Genomic DNA, 20,830 nt, shown 5'->3' with positions numbered 1-20,830 from the left:
TACGCACAATGCGCATAGGCCTATTGTTTATTCGGCGACAAAACAAAAATGTTAATGTGAACCTTTAAATTAAAATAGGCTAAATTACAATGTTTGTAACAATGTACATAAGTTACTTGTCAGGAATAAAAACAAGCATAAGATGAATAGTTGGTGTTTAAACTGTTAGCCTATGTTTCATCCGTCCCGTCCCGTCCCACAGGGGTGGGACGATTGAAACAAAGCACAACAACCATTCAAAGTAAATTTTTACTTAAATCATTCTATATTTGTACAGAATAACGCATATAAAAAAAACACACAAAAAAAACACTATCTGTACCTCCTTAGAAAATGATGTTTATCTGAAAAGTGTTTCAACTGTCCCAGCTCTCCCCCACTATTGTTCCAAGAGTAAAACGCTATTCATATTTATTAGTATGCTGATTTCACGCAGCCGTTATTTTGAAATCGAAAGCGAGGCTCCGGTGGTAAGAAAACCGGAAGTGTCGCCTTTAATCACAGGAGAGTCGTGAATCCGATGGCGTATTGTTGTGTCAATTCTAAAAATGTACATACATTTCTTTCATACTTTAGACTATATACAGTGAAATTCATTTATAAATAATTTTTTTATATATATAATTTAGAATGTAAAAAAAGAAGCATGAATGAACTATATATCCTATATTGGATATTAACATCCAATAGTGTAAATCGCGGCAGCAGCTTCAGGTTGGTAATCCAAGGCATTGTTGTTTATCTTTACTTCCGGGGTTCTTCCCACCGGAGCCTCACTTTCGATTTCAAAATGGCGGCTGCGTGAAATCAGCGTATTGTTTTAATGTCTCGCGTGGTTCATCATAGGCTCAATGTAAAGCATTTAGCAGAATATGTTACAGTATGACACTTCAAATTAATTCCCTTCACAGATCTCAAACTTTAACTTGACATTCAGTAACAGTTCTCACTCCAAACATCGAGACAATCACACAAACGAACACAACATCGCTCAGGTCTGAATGAACTCAACATATTCTCCTCATACTCGCTGCTGCTGCACTAAATGTTTATTTCAGAAGGAAGACGCCAGAAAAGACGCACAAGTATCGCTGTGATCGATGAAAACAATACAGAAATGAGCCTGTCGCTTAATCAAACTGTATAAAGTGTGTGTGATGGTGTAAATATGATACATACCATGAACTGCTCTCCTCACCTCAGAAGACTCGAAACTCAATGACTGAAGAGACGGCGCGAGCGAGCGGTGACGTCATCGGCCGCCAACTGTAGATGATCGGAGACGCGCCTATGGCAAGCCGTATTAGCATTAAATACCCCTGGCTGTACTAGTGTAATTTAGTTTTGACTAGACAGAATTCAAATTCCAAATATCTTAATTCCAATTTTGACTAATCGTAATTGGAATTAATATCTTCAATGTGATTATGATTATGACTAGTCATAATATGCATTGAAGATATCTACAATGCTATTTTGACTAGACATATTCTTCCATTGGAAAATATTTCCGGATATGTTCAAATGAGTTTTGACTAGTAGAAATTGTAATTAAAGATATCTATAATAATGGATTTTGCCCTATGCAATATTATGGCAAGCCGTATTAACAACTATGTTTTGACTATCCATAAATATATTTTGGATAGTCATAAATGTATTTTGACTAGTCATAATTATAATTTGACTAGTCAGAATAATATTTTGAGATATCTGCAATTATAATTGCACTAGTAAGAGATCCGATTTGAGATATCTTTAAATATATTTTGACTAGTCAAAACTCCATTTAAGATATCTGGTATCAAGGTATGGGAAGAATTAACTTTAAATGGTAACTAAACCCCTGGTCAGAGCCTGACTCCACAGTGTTTGTCTTTATAAAATAAAAATGTATTTGAACAAAATATAAAAATACTGGTTACACAATGATTCATATTTGTAGCAAATCATCAAAAGGTTACAGGTTATACTACTTCAGCTTATCCAATCTCAACAGGGCAGTCCTGTATGAGTGGAAAATTACACAGGCTATTTACCTTGTAAGCAGTTCAAGCAATAGATAAACAAAATAACTAGTCCTCATTCGAGCTATTCAAGTTAAGATAATACAGCAGAGCAATTTAAGCAAAAAGAATTTCTGTTAATAAACTGAACTGGAAGAGAGCTCATTTCTCCCCAGGGATGCACACGACATCTAAATAAAAAATGCAACAACTAACAGTCAAGAAGCAGAACTGGGTTACATTGTTCCTATGCAATTTCTTGGGGGTTTTCCAGAGGAACTAAATCATGTAACCTCAACCTTCTATTGCCTCAGTCAAGGAGGCTTCTGGTGTCGACATTGTTCCCCATATATGGGCATTCTTCCGTCCTTTCCGTCTTCTGCACTTCGGGCCTCTGTGTAAGTGTGTGCGTGTGTGTGTATCTGGAAGTGCATTTGTAGGTTCATAATATCTTTCAAAATTCAAATAATTCCCTGCAATATATTCAATTGATGTATGTATATACTCAATTATAGATATGTCTAATTCAGTTTCGACTAGTCACAATTATATTTTAAGATATCTGAATTGTCCCTGCTCCTAGTCGAATTTGCTGTTATGTGACCTGAGAAGAGATTTACTCAGCACCTTTGAGATATGTAAGAGAATCACAAATCACTCCTCGCCTGAATTTATTTATTAAATATTTTGAAAAGACAAGAGTGAAGAACAATGGAATTATACACCAAATACATGAAAAATAGTACAAATAAACGTGTGCTGGACAAGAATAGTGCTCCAGAATCAAGGCAGACCCAATTAGAAAAGGTGAAGGCTGATTTTAAAAAGATAAGAATTTATAAAATATAGGCTATAAAGTTATTTTAAAATTATAGCAAATGTTGCACCAGACATGAGGCCACTACAAATGCTTACTAATGTTAAATGTGTTTGTTTTGGGAATAAAGGCTAACACAATTTAATCCACAGCATGCACATCTCAAAATCATTCTTCTTTAAGATGTAGAATTGGACAAAAACCTTCTTAAATCTTTTCTGCATTTTATGTCGCTTTTACATGTGCCCCAGATACTTTTTATTTTCATACTTTTGAAGTACTTCTGTATAAAGCAGATTTAAATGACCCAAAGACGCAGGAGCTTTATTATACAATTCCTAGACAAAATGGTGGAAGACAACAGTTTCCAAGGTAGGATTGGTTAATAAAATGTTTAAGGTGGGGCTTAGCAAAGGTGTATTTGCATCATGATTTGCATGTACGTTTAAGATATCTAAAAATGAGTTTTGACTAGTCAGAATGTTAATTCAAGATATCTACATTGTTGTGTTTCTATACCACTGTAACATCTGAGTCCTTCTACATCATTCCCATAACCAGGGCCGGATTAACCATTAGGGCAACTGGTCACTTGCCCAGGGGCACATGACATCTAAGGAGCCCTGACAGGGGCGGAGGTCAGTCAGATCCAGGCAAATACTTTTTTTTTTTTGATAATACAATTTTCCAACGTTAAACAATTCTTCAATAATTAGCCTATTGTAAATGTGATTTTTTTTTTCATGCATTAAAACTCTATCCTAATAATATTAACAAGAACATGCTAATTCGTCTCTTCAGTCATGCCAGCACCCAGTAGGCTAGTAATTTTCTTCTTTGCGCAAATATTCGGATTTTAGCAGCACCCTTTTTATGTCATTACAAAAATGGCTTAACCGCTATCTATGATGCATTTAATAAAGAAAAAAACATCTTGACAAAGATGACGGGACGCTGTAACAACTTGACACTTTTGTTGTTTGAAAAGAAAACTAACAGATAGGCTAAGTTTATGACGATGTGAACATATTCAATTCAAAGCCCAGATCGGCATTTGTTCTGTCGATATAGTCTAACAAAGATATCAATAGCAAGATTAGTTTTAACATATGTGACCATTGTATATCGACATGAAATATTAATTCAAAATCATTCGTGCATTAATGCTGCATAATTATACCTGAGAATGCTTTGACGCGTTTCCACAGCGCACGATGCTTAAGGGAACGTCTGCCAATTACACCAACTGCGGTAAACGTATAGCCTTTAATTTGTATTATTTCAAATTACTTTTAACATTTAAAAACAGACGTTTTCAGATTCCAAAGCTTGCAGAAGGTTCCTAATGGCAATACTGACTTAGGCTACAGGTAGCCTTGAGTAAATTAACTTGTCTAAGAAAATGATTCATAAAATGTATAAATATCAGTTGAGACTATGTTTACTTTCGTCACTGACACAGACGGAAATGAAAAGACTATCAGTCAAAGTTCAGCTTTAGGAGGGGAAGAAATAGGGCAGGATTAGAAGACAGGAGGAGAGAGCAGGTTTTGACAAATAATCTAATGACAAGGTTTTAAATGTATTTCTTATAATTTTTTGGCCTTCAAAAGTCCTAAATTGCACATATGTAGGTCAGAGAAATACACATTTTCTCAGGGGAGCATGCCCCCGAACCCCCCTAACTACGGGGGGCCTTGAGTCTTGTTGCCCAGGGCACAGGAAATAGTTAAATAGTTAATAGTTAATCTGGCCCTGCCCATAACCTATTACAATCGGAGACTCCGGTTAAAGATGCTATAAATTGTCTCAGGGTCCTCGGCGGTGTCCAATCCAGTTCAGTCCTGGGTCTTTTGCTTAGGATTAATATCTAAACTACAACAAAGTAAAGATACCTCTAGGGGAAAAAAAATCACTCTGAGACTTATTTTAAAAGTTTTTCGAATCACCAAAAATTGGTTTAGTTTTATTTAAAAAAAAAAAGGTTTCAGAACAATACAAAGACAATAAATTCAAAGAGGAAAAAATAACAGAAATGCGTATAGGTCTTCACCTCGAAATGTGGCCCCGAGCAACGGAAAACAAAACCTTTTATATGGTTTGATTGGGGCCGTCTTGAGCGTTTAGGGCTGTCCCTTACAATGAAGCAATTATTTAAAAGGTAAAATAACTGGCCTGGAATATTCCACAGTTTTAAGGCTATTATGCAATAGACATACATGTGTATATCTCATATGTGCCACCTACGCTAAAGAGCTTAATATACATTTTGACCGTTTCTTGGCCTGCCGGTGTTAAAACCACAGCCCATTTCTCGCCTCATCACTAACCGTGAGGAGGCCTCTTTCTTTCTTCTTGTTGTTCCTCTGAACCTATTCAGAGAGCTCAAGGAAACCACAAACACTGTGGTTGCAAAGCAAGCTTGCAACATGCTTCTAGCACTGCAAGAAATGACATTAAAACTATAAAATATTATCACAGGGCAAGTTTGTATCAAGTGATTCAAACTTCTCCTGTAAACAGGATATTTCACAATTAGGACATTTAAACTGATTCTCTAACATAACTCCCATAACGATACTAAGTATCTAAATATATCCCTTTTTTTCCCCATCTAATATGTGAACACAATGAAAAAATATTTTTTTAACCTGGCTTTATCCAATACTCAGATTTAGTTTTAGTTTTTTTTATATATATATATGCAAATTAGCGCATATTTAATTAGATATTGCCTAATTTGCATATTTAAACATTAAATTACAGAAAACTTGTAATACATTTTTTTCTCATCTTAATGTAGGTAATATCAACTGGGAAAGTTTCATGGTGATATCTGTTAATAAATTTACCCTATTCACCTGTAGTGTCTCGCCTTAAACTATCCTTGTATCTCTGTAAAGCCACTTTGGAACAATCTACATTGTTAAAAAAGCTATATAAATGAAGATGACTTGACTTTTATTGAATATGTGTCTCACAGAGACTCGAATCACCCTCTAGAGTCTATTTCATGATCAAAGTGATTCCAGGCATCCCTGCCTTTCAAATCTAGTTTCATTTGTAGCAGCTGGACCAATCAGACACACAGATTATTCATTATATTTAATAAATAATCCAGCAAACTCACTCTTCCAACAAAGGTCTATGAAACTTTCCCCAAAACTAACATCCCAAGTGAAGCTAACACACTGGCAGAACCTGGTGTCCTGTTACAGGACGTATTAAGACTGATAAGACTTTTTTTTACAACCCCCAAAATGCTGAGAAGGAGAAATAAACCGTTAATCCTATATATTCTATATATAACCACTTGAGAAATGTATAAACATGTATCTTATTTTCCAATCTCATGATTTTCCTTTTATGTGGTTTGGTCTATGTATTCATTCTCTTTTTTTTTTTTTACTCTTCTGGGTTAATGTTTAAGACTTGCATACTATGGATAACCAAAATCATGTTTAGTCTCTATAAACTCCCATCTTTGTCCCCCATTTGTTAATTTACATTACATTTTGCTAACTTTGTGACGCATTAGTATTATAAGAATCCTGAAGATTATTTTCTTAACCACCCAATCAAATTACATATTCAAATGCCCTGCTAGAACACAAAGGGTCGTAAAAAGTTCCCTCGAAGGGGAAAACTTGTTATTGGCTCACAGCCATCCAGATGGTGTGACATCTTCATGCTTTAAAAATCACTGATCACAAGATCCTTCTCTGAGAATTTGCTGCGAACTTTCCTGATGTGAAGATGATGCTGAACTAGAAGTTTTCTAAGGACCCCCAAGCTTGTGCCAGGCTGTGGCCTTGTCTTTCCATTCACCAAAGATCCTCTGACTCCCACTGGTTCTCTCTCATCAAGACCACATCAGCAAAGATCAACTGGAGCCTCAACAAACTGCATTAGGACAGATTAATTCAAATGGGCGAGACATGCAAGTATCAAACTTAGTCTCATTATTTGATACATTAAGTATCCTTACCCCTTTTAAAGAAGGGTGTGTTAGAACTAAACTGATGGTTTGCTCAAGGCTGTTGATCTGCTGAATTTCAAACAATAGTATAACTTCTTGCTTTCCTGTATTCTGCTTCGGCTCTCTGTCCCTTGGTAAACTGTATGCATGTATGTATGTGTATGTTAGAGTAGTTTAAATGTTTAGTCTAGTTAATAAAGTCTTGTTCATGTCACACGTAAAGTTGTACATGTGTCAAGCTCATATATACTGGAGTCCCTAATCATAGATTTTGACTACAGGCTTTGAGTAGCACTGTGCAGTAAAAAAAGAAATTTCCCATAACCCGGAAATGCACATTTATTTGAATTAATAAACACTGAGTGTTCACGGCACAAACAGGTTTATTGATTGTAATATACATTTTACTACATTAAGTTAATTCTATTAACTGATCCAAATATTCATAATCAATAAGTTATGATTGGTTATTAATATTTTTTGACAGCTAATTTGCTACACACTTTATTTCGCTGGTCTGGAAGGCATGCTGAACACCAACCAATCAGATCTCAGGTACCGCCCCAAATTCTGCAATAACCAATCAGAAAAATAGACATATCTGTTCAGGTCAGGTCTGAACATCGTTTTCAAGATCGCCCATCGCTGTCACGAACGAGTACTCTTGCCCATCCCTAGTTATTTTATTGTTGTAAAAAAAAAAAAGAACATTCCTAACACATTATTTAGTTCCTAAAACAATAACCGAACAGGAACCAAATACTAATGTTAGGGGATCATTCTGTGTCTGCTGGGAACTTATTCCTTGATATGCAAATAAATATTCCTGATGCAAATAAAATTGGACAATAACAATAAGCTGTTGATAAAATGGTTATTTTAATCAATTATTACTTGAAGTACAAAAATGACATCTCAAACAATGAACGAGATCAAATTAATTTCAGATTCTTGTTACGGCCTCCTTTTCAGCTCCCTGAACATGAAAGTTTTTTTTCCAGTGTAATTTTTCTGGTGCTCCTCTTCAGAATGAGAAAACAGATGTGATTTCAGAACGAAGGCACGAGTGAAACTCATCTCATGATCACATGTTAACTTAACATTAAAGTTTCTCTCCACTGTGGATCTTCATGTGATTTTTTTCTGGTGTGAACTCTCATGTGAACCTTCAGACTTTTCCTTTCTTGTTCACGTCCATCAGGTCTAAAAGAAACATTCAATCATGTGAGATTTCAAATGAGAGACAAACGTGAAATAAAATTATAAATCACTAGTTTGGTCATGAAACTCTAGATGATACAGACTTGACGTAATCTGAAAGAAATTGCATCGTTTACTACACGGCACAAACTGATTGGCCGCTGCTGCTTCCGAAACCAATTTGCTTGCTCAATATTTTAAATAGTTTGGTTCAGTGTATGCTTCAAGCTGGTCAAACAAAAATGTTGAAACATTCTCTGGAGAATTTAATCACCAACCTTCTTTGTTCTTCAGTGTCATTCTGCAGGTTCTGGATCACTGGCATTCTCTCTGTCCTCTCCTTCAGTTCTGCCAAAAACAAACAAGTTTCATTTCCAATAGATATGATGCGAGTAATAAATGTTTCAGACTAATCACATGTAAAAAACAAAAAGATATTGATTCATCAGGTTTTATCAAAGTCACAGCAAAAATAAAAATCTTGATTGTTTTTTTATGATCAAAACCGTATTTTCAAAACCGCAGATTTTTCTATGCAGTTTGGCCGTTCATCCACACACAAATGCAGCATCTGAAACCAAACTATAGTAAAATAAGATGCACTGGTGTTTTGTCAGATGAGAAGTTTATTCTATGTATCATCTTTTTACTACTTTAATTCATTTTACTCTAATTCATTTCATTTATCACTTTTAATTCCTTTTATAACCGTTTTTAATTCCCCTTCCTTTATTTTGTGTTTATTTTCTATGCAAAGCACTTTGAATTGCCATAGTTTGGTTATTTGAATTCCTTTCTATGTAAAGCATTGTGAATAACTGTTTTAATTTTCCTTACTATTATTTTGTGACTATTTTTATTCCTTTCTAGACAAGGCAAGGTAAGGCAAGTTTATGTATATAGTACATTTCATACACTGGCAATTCAAAGTACTTTACATAGAAAGGAATACAAATAAAATAACTGTGTCTGTGGTGTTTATTCGGCGCGCCTAAGAAATCTATTGGATGTCTCCTATGGACCGGATTTTCCCCTAAAATCGGACAGGAGGAGCTCTAGGACTGACTCACGGGGTATCCTCGGGATCACTGCCCCATCAGTCCGCACCCCAAAAAAACTATTTGTTCGGAAGCTCTAGGAATGGAGTCGATCCAGTCCGCACCCTACAGAACCTCGAGTTTAATTACACATCAAACTCTCCACCACAGACCCAGGTCATCTCTTGGTTTCATCTCTTAATTTCTCCAATTTAGTAATTTATGTTTGTCTCTTACCCAAGTTTCAGTGCCATTTGAGTTTAGAATCATCAGTCGGCTGCACAGTGGCACAGTACTCATTCAGTAAACATACAGCTAAATAGATGTGTTGTGAGTTCGGATTTGAAAGTGACTACTGTAGGAGCACATCTGATCTCCTCTGGAAGCTGGTTCCAGCTGCGGCTGGCATAGTAGCTAAAAGCGGACTCACCATGCTTAGAGTGAACCCTTGGTATTTCTAGTTGATGTGATCCTAATGATATTAGGTGTATATTCATTGTCTTGAAACAAAGCATCCATCCATCCATCCATCCATCCATCCATCCATCTTCTACCGCTTATCCGGGGCCGGGTCGCGGGGGCAGCAGTCTAAGCAGGGATGCCCAGACTTCCCTCTCCCTAGACACTTCCTCCAGGTCTTCCGGGGGGACACAGAGGCGTTCCCAGGCCAGCCGGGAGACATAGTCTCTCCAGCGTGTCCTAGGTCTTCCCCGGGGTCTCCTCCCGGTGGGACATGCCCGGAATGCCTTCCCGGGAAGGGAGCCACCTCAACTGACCCCTCTCGATGTGGAGGAGCAGCGGCTCTACTCTGAGCTTCTCACCCTATCTCTAAGGGATCGCCCAGCCACCCTGCGGAGAAAGCTCATTTCGGCCGCCTGTATCCGGGATCTTGTCCTTTCGGTCATGACCCACAGCTCATGACCATAGGTGAGAGTAGGAACGTAGATTGACTGGTAAATCGAGAGCTTCGCCTTGCGGCTCAGCTCCTTCTTCACCACGACAGACTGGTACAGGGACCGCATTACTGCAGAAGCTGCACCGATCCGCCTGTCAATCTGCCGTTCAATCCTTCCCTCACTCGTGAACAAGACCCCAAGATACTTGAACTCCTCCACTTGAGGCAGGAGCTCTCCACCAACCTGAAGCGGGCAAACCACCCTTTTCTGACAAAGCATCTAATTCTTGCAATATTTTTCAGATGATAGTTTGCTGATTTAGTTATTGCTTTGACATGACTACTGAAACTAAGGTCTGACTCTAGTGTCACACCAAGATTCCTTTTAGTTGTTTGACCCCTAGAGTGAAGGTATGCATTCACCTTGAGAATTCAACTTCAGTTTTGTCTTTGTTTAACTGAAGAAAGTTTTGGCACATCCAACCGTTGACTTCATCAATGCTTTAGCACAGGGAGTCAATGGGGCTGAAGTTGTTAGGCGATAGGGCTATGTAGATCTGTGTGTCGTCTGCATAGCTGTGGTAGGAGATTTGGTTCTCTCTCATTATTTGGCTCATTGGGAGCATATACAGGTTGAACAGGAGTGGCGCAAGAATTGAGCCTTGAGGGACTCCACATGTCATGGATGTCCACTCAGACTTATGGTCTCCTACACTCACATAATAACCTCTCCCTACTAAGTCGCAATACCATCGCCCCCCCTTAAAACCAAATATGTCTCCTTCACACACTCTGCCCCTTGGTACACTAACCAACTCAGCCTCCTCAAAGCCAAATGCCAACAACTGGAACAGCTGGTCTTACTGTCCACCTGGAAGCCTACAAACTTCACAGACAACAATACAAAGACACCCTCAACTCTGCCCGCTCCTCCCACTACTCCTCTGTCATCCAATCTGGCTCCAACAGTCCCAAGACCCTCTTCTCCACAATCAACAAACTTCTGAAACCCATGGACACAATCTCCAACTCCTTCACCACCTCTAAGTGTGATTTTTTCCTTTCCTTCTTCAAAACCAAGATCGACAACATCCATAATCAACTAGCCCATAGCACCCCCTACCCAACGCCTGGACCTCCACCACCCTCCCCTCCATCCCACTCTCTCTCTTCATTCACTCCAATCACTGAAACAGATGTATCTACCATAATCTCCAGCCTGAAGCCCTCAATCATCTCTGCTCAATACAATCCCCACATTTCTTACCAAGGTTTGCCTCCCCTCATCACCAACATAAATATCTCCTCTCTGGCCTCTGGTATTATCCCCTCCCCTCTCATGCTTGCTGCCATCACCCCCATATTGAAAAAAACCTGGTTTGGACCCAGACATTCACAACAGTTACCGTCCCATCTGTCTCTGTGCTGTGGTGCGGTGGGAAACCAGATTGAAAATTGTATCCATTAGAGCTTAAGAACTGTTTCAATGAACTCGCCTATGAAAGGAAGAATTGATATCGGTCTGTAACTGCTCAATATGTTGCTATCCAGATCTTTTTCAGGAGGGGCTTGACAACTGCAGTTTATAGGGACTTTGGAAGAGTCCCATAGAGAAGTGAGGAATTTACCACTTCTAGGAGATCTGCTTCTAAGCAGTTACACTGCTGCAAAATATGAATGCACTTTCATATTTCTATGTTAAGCACTATGAATTGCCATAGTGTATGAAATGTGCTCATGTCGTACCCGAGTTTATTAGATCCATGTCGTACAGTGTGATTTGTAATGATCTTAGGGAATTGCCAAAATTACACAGTCTGTAGCAGGCATGACAAGTGGGTGTCAGAAACAAAGTTGCGCAGCGCTGTTGTTTTTACGCTTTTTCATGAGTGCCACCTACTGTCAGAGATTGAATGTGCATTTACTGCCATTTCTTAGCATTGGTCTGAACAGACAAATCTCATGTGAATGTCTCATCGCTCATCGTGGCTGTTAGGAAACTAACTTAGAAGAGACTTGGTTGCTCAGCGCATAAGGATGAACTACTTACCGTAATCTCAGACTGCATTTATGTGTTTTCTCCACTGCATGGATCTTCAGGTGTAGCTTTAGGTGACTTTTAAAAGCAAAACTCTTCCCACACTGATCACACGTGTGTGGCTTCTCTCTGCTGTGGATCCTCTCATGTTTTTTCAGATTTGTTGAGTGACTGCATCTCTTGTCACAGTGTGAACATTTGTAAGGTTTTTCTCCAGTGTGGATCATCTCATGCATTTTCAGATTTGTTGACAGACTGAATCTCTTGTCACAGTGTGAACACTTGTAAGGTTTTTCTCCAGTGTGAATTCTCTGGTGCAGTTTTAAGCAGTTTGCTGTATTAAAAGTCTTCCCACACTCAAAGCACATGTACTCTCTCACACCAGTGTGAGTTTTCTGATGTACTTTTAAATTGTGCTGCAGTGAAAAACTCTTTCCACACACAGAACATGAATGCGGCTTCTCCTTCGTATGAACTGTCAGGTGTGCCTTCAGGGCTGATGCACTAAGAAATGTTTTGCTACATTGATCACATGAGAACGGCTTCTCTCCAGTATGAACTCTATTGTGAAGTACAAGACTATATTTTTGTGGGAAACTCTTTCCACACTGTTCACACATAAACGGCTTCTCTCCTGTGTGGACCCTCATGTGTCCTTTAAGGTATGCTGATTGACTGAAACTCATCCCGCACTGATCACACGTGAACGGCTTCTCTCCACTGTGGATATTCATGTGCACCATAAGATTTGCTTTTTGTGAGAATCTCTTCCCGCACTGATCACATGTGAACGGCTTCTCTCCAGTGTGGGTTCTCATGTGCTTCTTAAGGTTTCCTTTGCTTGAGAAACTATTTTCACACTGATCGCATGCATACGGCTTTTCTCCAGAATGAACTCTCATGTGAACCTCAAGGTTTTCTTTGTTTGTGAAGCTCTTCCCGCACTGATCACATTTGAAGGGCTTCTCTCCAGTGTGGATCCTAACGTGACACTCAAGACCTCGTTTGGTTCTGAGACTCTTTCCACACTGAGTGCAGGTGAAAGATTTCTTGTCTCTTTTCTTTAAAAATGACTTTTTAGTCTTTGAGCGACTCAAAGATTTTTCTCCAGGTTTGACATGATGTTCCTCCTTAACTTCACTCAGTTCTTCACTCTCCTCGTTCTCTTGGTCCTTTCCCTCCAGATGCTTTCTGGTAGTTCTGCCAAAAACAAAGAAGTGTCATTTCCAACAGACATGGTGTGAGATGAATAACAAATATTTCAGAGTAATCGCATAAATCATAACTCAGATTTTTTTGAAGCCATTAAAAACAACAACACATTTCTATGGAGAAAACACATCTGAAAATAATCGAGGTCACACGGTGAGCTGCTGCAGGAAATGTGCACAAGCCAAGTTGTCCTCAACATGAAAATGCTTCACATCAAACACACTCAGGTTTTTTCCTGGATGCTGAACAGATGCCTGTGTTGTTTACTCTGATGTGGTATTACAATTAATACTCACTCAGATGAGTATTATTAGAATGGTGTTCAGTCTACAAAGTGCACTGTCAATTTTTTTAATTTTCAAATTATTAGTATTTTTAAGAAAGTGACGGCCATGTTTTTCAAGGTACACGATTTGTATGTTAACAACTGAGACAAAGACACTGTATGGCAATTTTGAAGTCAATCACACAGACGGTGCTTTAATTAGGGCCTAAAGTTAATTTTTTTTTAATGATTTTAATAAATTTTTTTGTTTAATTATACCGACACAGAGTGGCAGTGTTCCACCACTTTTTGTTGTATGTCCTCAGAGGGCCCACATACATAAGTGTGTGAAATTTGGTGAAAATCTCATTTCTTTTAAAAGTTATAGACATTTATATGTATGAACACATAAAAAATTACCCAAACCTGACTTGTCAAAATTTTATAGTAAGTGGCAAAAATATGCAATTTGTCCATTAGCATTTAGTCAACAAACTATGTTTTCAATTTTCCTACAGTGGTTTCGCCTTGATCAGACTAACGGATTTAAAGATATTCTCGAAAGTTGTTGCATGTTTGGTATCATGTTTGGTATCATGCAACAACATTGCATGTTTGGTATCATTGGACTCTGCAAGGATTCATGAATATGGAGATGACTCCCGTGAAAATAAGTCAACCGAATCCAAAGTTAAGCATGTGAATATTAGATTTTACCACTAGGTGGCGCTGGTTCGAAACTTCTCAGACTCTTTCAGGGCATCAGGGCATCGTGCCGATGAACCAAAATGGCCGATGGGAAAATTGTATATCATTTGACTCGGCATGCCGCTCCAAATATAACAACATCTCAAAGCCGTGCTTCACTGACAATCTGCGCATAAAAAAAAAATGCAGCCTTTGCGATTTGATAATCGTGCCAAGAACGGTTTCGGGTTAATTGCGATCAATCATTTAGCCCTACTGTTCAGCTTAGCGAACGAGTCAATGCACAAGAATAAAAACGAGCAAAGAAGTTACAGACAGAAGACTTATTTTACTTCATTTTACCTGAGCATTTGAATGCACAAATATGTTCATAATAATGAAGAAAGTGATCAGCGTGATTACTATTCAAAATAGTAAGCAAATGCTACTGAGTTTACGGTTTGTATATCTGCAGTCGTAGTTGTGGTTTCCCTCTTTGAATGATGAACAGACTCTTGATACCTGCTGATATAGACAGATGATTACTCACACGCAGGCCCAGAAACCCCAATTTAGTTGACAGTTGCCTTTAGTCCCTTCTAATGTTTTCAAGCGCAGCTTTTTATCTGAGACTGAGCTGAAGAGAGGCAAGTACAGTCAGCTTTTGACGCCGCTAGCAGGCCAGTGCTGGAAAACAAATTTAACAGGCATGTGCAACCTGAATGGCAAGGTGAAATCAAGGAGAGCGCATACTATTCTAGAGATGAAAATTGTGTCATGCACACTGTGCGCGAACCCTTGTGTATGCGTAAAAACCTAAGCTGAAATAATCTGGAAGCATCCCTTCTAGCTCTTTATTTTTGATAAGCACCATAACAAATAGAAAATACGAATGGCTGTTTGTAGAAATTAAAATACTGTTTGATGTTCTCCGTAATGCCCGGTACACATTGTAGGATTTTGAACAGTATCAGACGAAAGATGACTAATCCTGGCGGTTTCTGTGGTCGTGGCTTCTAAAGCGTGGTGCAATGTCATAGAGTGAGAGAGGTTCAAAGACGGCCGTTGTCGCAGTCTTCTGACCAAAAACAGGCTAATACTAAATTTTAATTCTAAAAGCCCCCTCTTTGAACTTCCACCTTACCATGGTGGAGGGGTTTGAGTACCCGAAGGACCCTAGGAGCTATGTTGTCTGGGGCTATATGCCCCTGGTAGGGTCTCCCAAGGTAAACACGTCCTAGGTGACGAGTCAGACTAAGAGCGGTTCAGAAACCTTTTATGATTAAGGTAAAGGGGGGGGGGAGTGAAATGCTATTTCATGCATACTGAGTTTTTTACACTGTTAAAGAGTTGGATTCCCATGCTAAACATGGACAAAGTTTCAAAAATTAAATTGTACGTTTGAAGGAGTATTTCTGTGCCAAAAATTGTCCTTCCGGTTTGTCACAAGTTTCGGAAAGTTTTTTTCGAGTATGGGTCTGTGTCACGTAAGATGGGGCGGAATTTCCTTATATGGGTCCTAAGGGCACTTCTCCGCCGGCGCGCGCGCACTTGTAGACCAGACAGAGAGAGAAGAGAGCGAAAGCAGTACGTTACCTCATCAAATCGGATAATAATAATAATGCATTTTATTTATAGGCGCCTTTCTCAACACTCAAGGTCACCTTACAAAATCAACAATAAAACACTCAATCCATTTAACATTGAATCAGCGAAAGCAGGCAATATAATAAAATAATAATACTATTAAGAACAGGAGAAAGGGTGGGGTCCTTACAGTCAAAACAAATGTAAAAGTTAAAGAGAGTATGCCTGTCTAAAAAGATAAGTTTTTAAGTGAGTTTTGAAAGTAGTTATGGACGTGGAGTGTTGAATGTAGTGGGGCAGAGAGTTCCAAAGATATGGAGCTGAATGACTGAAAGCTCTAAACCCCATGGTAACCAGACGAGCATGTGGAAGGATGAGCTGAATGGAAGAAGAGGACCTGAGAGAACGGGTGGGTATCTTGATATGAAGGAGCTCAGTGAGATACTTGGGGGCAAGATTATGGATAGCTTTAAATGTAAGGAGAAGAATTTGATAAATTATGCGATATTTGAAGGGAAGCCAATGAAGTTGCTGCAGAACAGGTGTTATATGACTGATGAAGGGGGTTCTAGTAATGATACGGGCAGCAGAGTTTTGGACTATTTGTAATTTATGGATGGATTTGTCAGGTAGACCATAGAGGAGAGAATTGCAATAATCTAGGCGGGAGGTGACCAGGGTGTGAACCAGAATTTCAGCACTGTTGGCGGAAAGAGTTGGGCGTAAGCGAGAGATGTTACGTAAATGGAAATATGCTGACCGAGTGATATTATTAATGTGGGACTGAAATGACAGAGTGCTATCTAAGATGACACCCAAACTCTTAACCTGAGGGGAGGGAAACACAGATGAATTTTCGACAGAGATGGAGAAGTAATTTATTTTAGAGAGGATGGATTTGGTGCCAATAAGGAGGAGTTCAGATTTGTCACTGTTAAGCTTGAGAAAGTTTAGCGAGAACCAGGATCTGATTTCCTGAAGGCAATTAGATAGGGAGGTGGGAGGAAGGGATGTATTAGGTTTGGTGGATAAGTAGAGCTGGGTGTCATCTGCATAGCAATGGAACTGGATGTTATGTTTACGAAAAATATGGCCAAGAGGGAGAAGGTAAATAATGAACAAAAGGGGTCCAAGGACAGAGCCTTGGGGAACACCAGAGGAAAGGGGAGCAGAGTGGAATCTGAAATTTTTTAAGTTGTACAAAATGAGTACGGCCAGAGAGATATGATTTAAACCAGTGCAAGGGTGTATCAGATAATCCAAGGGAAGCTAATCGGTCAATAAGGATGGTGTGGGAAATGGTGTCAAAAGCCGCACTCAGGTCCAGAAGGATAAGGATTGTTAGTAATCCAGAGTCCGCAGCCGTGAGGAGGTCATTGGTTATTTTAACAAGAGCTGTTTCGGTGCTATGAAGGGGATGGAAACCTGATTGGAACTGTTCATAAAGACTATTGTGGGTAAGGTGGTCATGAATCTGAGAAGCAACTGTTTTTTCAAGAATTTTTGAAAGGAAAGGGAGGTTGGAAATTGGGCGGAAATTGTTAAAGTTGCTGGGGTCAGCTACAGGTTTCTTAAGGATAGGGGTTATTGCCGCTGATTTGAAGGCTGACGTAACAATACCAGTGATAAGCGAGGAATGGATAATTGCAGTTATGAGAGGGGTCAGGGAGTGAATGCACGTTTTAACCAATGTAGTCGGAAGAGGATCAAGTTGGCAGGTTGATGGTTTAGATTTGCGAACAAGGTTGGTTATTTCAGCAGCAGAGGGGAGGGTAAAGGCAGATAAAAGATGACAAGAAGATATTTGAAAATCAGACGATAACTCGAAGGTTGAGATCTGAGGGGGTAACTGTTGATGTATACGATCAATTTTAGTAGAAAAAAAATGTCATAATAGAATTACAGGAGTCAGTGGAGTAAAAATGTAGTGGTAGAGCATCAGGTGGACAAAGTGTTTTATGCACCAGTGAAAAAAGTGCTTGAGAGTTACCAAAGCCTGAACTGATTAAATCTGTATAGTAGTTGGACTTTGCAGTGGAAAGAGAATCTTTATAGGAAAGTAAATGGGTATAAAACATTTGTTTGTTTTTCTATAGAGGCGTTCCAGTTGGCGACCTCTAGCTTTCAGTTGGCGATGTTCAGAAGTAAACCAGGGTGCAGATTGGGAAAAGGAAACAGTCCGTGTTTTTATTGGAGCCAGGGTATCGAGGAGATGATGTAGGCCACAATCGTAGTGACTGAGCAGTTCATCAGGGGTGGATGTGAAGTCAATATTGGGAAGATTGACAATACCAGAGTCTAGAGCTACTGGGTCAATGGACTTGATGTTACGGAAAGAGATTGTACGTGACAGTTTCGTTTTGAATAGTGTCGCCTTAGCATTAAATGAAATAAGTTTATGATCAGAGATGGGAAGGTCAAATGCAGTACAGTTAAAAGGAGTGACACCAAAGCAGCAAAGTAGATCCAAGATATGGCCCTTTGAATGGGTGGGGAAATTAATAAACTGCTGCAATTCAAAACTATCAAGGCATGATATAAAGTATTTTGCGAGGTAGTTATTGTTATTATGAATATGGATGTTAAAATCACCAAGGAGAATAACATTAGGGGAAAGAGGTGATATAAGTGTAAGAAAAGCTGAAAATTCATTAATGAATTCTGAATTGTGCTTAGGTGGACGATACACGGTGGCTACAATGATAGGGGATGGACCATTTAGTTTAATGACAAGAGACTCAAATGACTGAAAAAGTGGCACAGAGACAGGCGAGACTTTCCAGCTCTCGCGATATATTATCTATAGCGCGGGGTTGACAGCTGTAAACAAACCCGGGGGGAGTTGCTTCATTCAACTGAGAAAAGTTATTTGGCTGCTGCCAAGTCTCTGTCAGACTAAAGAAGTCATATTTACGATCATTGATGAAATCCTGGAGAAAAAGTCCTTTGCCCGAAAGTGATCGGATGTTGTATAATCCAAAGTGGAGATCACTAAGGTTGTTCTTGTGGGAGACAGAGCTAGCATTAGCAGACCTGGGTAGACTGGTTAGCACACTCTGGTCCACCCTCCTGCTGGATGATCTCGGTTGACGGCGAGATGAGGACCAGAAGGAGTTGATTGAAGTGGAGGCATCGATGTTGAAACTCCGTCGGGACCCATGATGAAGATATCTCCGACGAGGTAAGCGAGCGTTTTCCGGGCCAGGGTGCAGCGTCGATTTTAACACTGCTGAGGCAGTCGGATTGAAGCAGAGTTTGAGAAGCTCAGAAGTCGAGTATTGAAACAAAGCTGACGAGGAACTTGTGAGGAGAAGCGCAGCAGTCCACATGAGTATTACCGACTTGCTGATCCACATTTTGGCTCAAACGGGAAAGTCAGGTAGAGAAGCAAAAAGAGCCAGGTATAGCTGGTATGAACGCAGCAGTCGGTGACAGTATATCAGCAAGGGCAATAAACAATTAAAAGTTCAATAAAAGCCAAGGTTAAAAAGCCCAAATTAAATGCAATACTACTCTATAGGTACTCAAGATTAACAGGAGATTGAGTGAAAATGAGCATTTCACCCCCCCTTTAAAATCAAGGACCGTGACGTAGCCCGGCATGGCACAGCCGGGGCCCCACCCTGGAGCCAGGCCTGGGGTTGGGGCTCGTATGCGAGCACCTGGTGGCAGGGCCTCCCCCATGGGGTCCGGCCGGGCTCAGCCCGAAAGAGCGACGTGGGGCCGTCCTCTCACGGGCTCACCACCTACGGGAGGGACCGTAAGGGGTCGGTGCGTAGTAGATCGGGCAGCAGTCGAAGGCGGGGGTCTCGACAGCCCGATCCCTGGACGTGGAAACTAGCTTTTAGGGACGTGGAACGTCACCTCTCTGGCGGGGAAAGAGCCTGAGATTGTGCGTGAGGTCGAGAGGTACCAACTAGAGATAGTCGGGATCACCTCTACGCACTGCTTGGGCTCTGGAACCACACTCCTCGAGAGAGGATGGACTCTTCACCACTCTGGAGTTGCCCATGGTGAGAGGCGGCGGGCTGGTGTGGGTTTGCTTATAGCCCCCTAGCTCAGCCGCCATGTGTTGGAGTTCACAACGGTGAACGAGAGGGTTAATCCCCTCGCCTTCGGGTCGGGGATATGTCTAACTTTCGTGTGCGCCTATGGGCCAAACGGCAGTGCAGAGTACCCGGCCTTCTTGGAGACTCTGTGAGGGGTACTGGAAAGTGCTCCGTTCTACTGGGGGACTTCAACGCCCACGTGGGCAGCGACAGTGGCACCTGGAGGGGCGTGATTGGGAGAAACATGATTTTGGGGAAATGTTGTGTTTTAATTTCCTGAAAAATAATGGTTTTGGAGATACGAGGATTCCGCCCGACAGCGACGATTTGCAAAATTGACTTACCAAGTTGGCCTATTTTCCCTATCCATTTCGCTTCCTCTTTTATTCAGCGCACATAAAAAACACAATTACTGTGTGATTTACCTTGCCCTATTTACCATTAGCACATGCTCATGACATTTAATTATTCTATACTAACTTCCGTCATAGCCTACGATTCAATAGGTTTCATCACTGTAGAGTCTACATACATGTCGTGCCCAAGATTATTAGATCCATGTCGTACAGTGTGATTTGTAATGATCTTAGAGAATTGCCGAAATTGCAGTCTGTAGCAGGCATGACAAGTGGGAGTCAGAAACAAAGGTGCGCATTATGTTGTTTTTCCGCTTTTCCATGAGCGCCACCTACTGTCAGAGATTGAATGTGCATTTACTGCCATTTCTTAGCATTGGTCTGAACAGACAAATCTCATGTGAATGTCTTGTCGCTCATCGTGGCTGTTAGGAAACTAACTTAGAAGAGACTTGGTTGCTCAGCACATAAGGATGAACTACTTACCGTAATCTCAGACTGCGTTTATGTGGTTTCTCCACTGCATGGATCTTCAGGTGTAGCTTCAGGTGACTTTTAAAAGCAAAACTCTTCCCACACTGATCACAAGTGTGTGGCTTCTCTCTGCTGTGGATCCTCTCATGTTTTTTCAGATTTGTTGACAGACTGCATCTCTTGTCACAGTATGAACATTTGTAAGGTTTTTCTCCAGTGTGGATCATC

General features: G+C 40.1%; 3 protein-coding genes across 8 annotated transcripts in view; 1 reads left to right on the top strand and 2 right to left on the bottom strand.

The window, feature by feature from the left end:
* The window catches only part of LOC309489177 (uncharacterized protein), a 42,083-nt gene extending 39,604 nt beyond the window's left edge, over window positions 1-2,479 (bottom strand). For 5 of the 6 annotated variants that reach the window (XR_014202360.1, XM_082157781.1, XM_082157782.1 and 2 more), the window contains exons 1-2: window positions 2,040-2,479; window positions 1,180-1,288 (exon numbers count right to left, since the gene is read on the bottom strand). Coding sequence is in view for 4 of the 6 variants with exons in the window: in XM_082157781.1 (XP_082013907.1) it covers window positions 1,180-1,182 (3 nt within the window). In the remaining 2 variants the exon portion in view is untranslated. The remainder of the gene's footprint in view (window positions 1-1,179; window positions 1,289-2,039) is intronic. The other variant, XM_082157785.1, reaches the window with a different exon arrangement.
* Window positions 1-20,830, top strand: part of LOC309492350 (uncharacterized protein) — an 86,657-nt gene that overhangs the window by 13,754 nt on the left and 52,073 nt on the right. The gene's annotated exons all lie outside the window — the stretch shown is intronic.
* Window positions 7,770-20,829, bottom strand: LOC309481160 (uncharacterized protein; the record flags this gene model as incomplete). Its single annotated transcript, XM_082145996.1, has 4 exons — window positions 7,770-8,005; window positions 8,281-8,350; window positions 11,985-13,172; window positions 20,615-20,829. 3 exons carry the CDS (start codon window positions 20,827-20,829, stop codon window positions 8,299-8,301), a joined length of 1,455 nt encoding a protein of 484 aa, XP_082002122.1. The 3' UTR covers window positions 7,770-8,005; window positions 8,281-8,298.

Source organism: Leuciscus leuciscus (assembly GCF_965113295.1).
Source record: "Leuciscus leuciscus genome assembly, chromosome: 1".
NCBI classification, from domain to species: domain Eukaryota; kingdom Metazoa; phylum Chordata; class Actinopteri; order Cypriniformes; family Leuciscidae; genus Leuciscus; species Leuciscus leuciscus.
The sequence above is the reverse complement of the archived record's forward strand: the minus strand, read 5'-3'. Positions and strand labels throughout refer to the sequence as shown.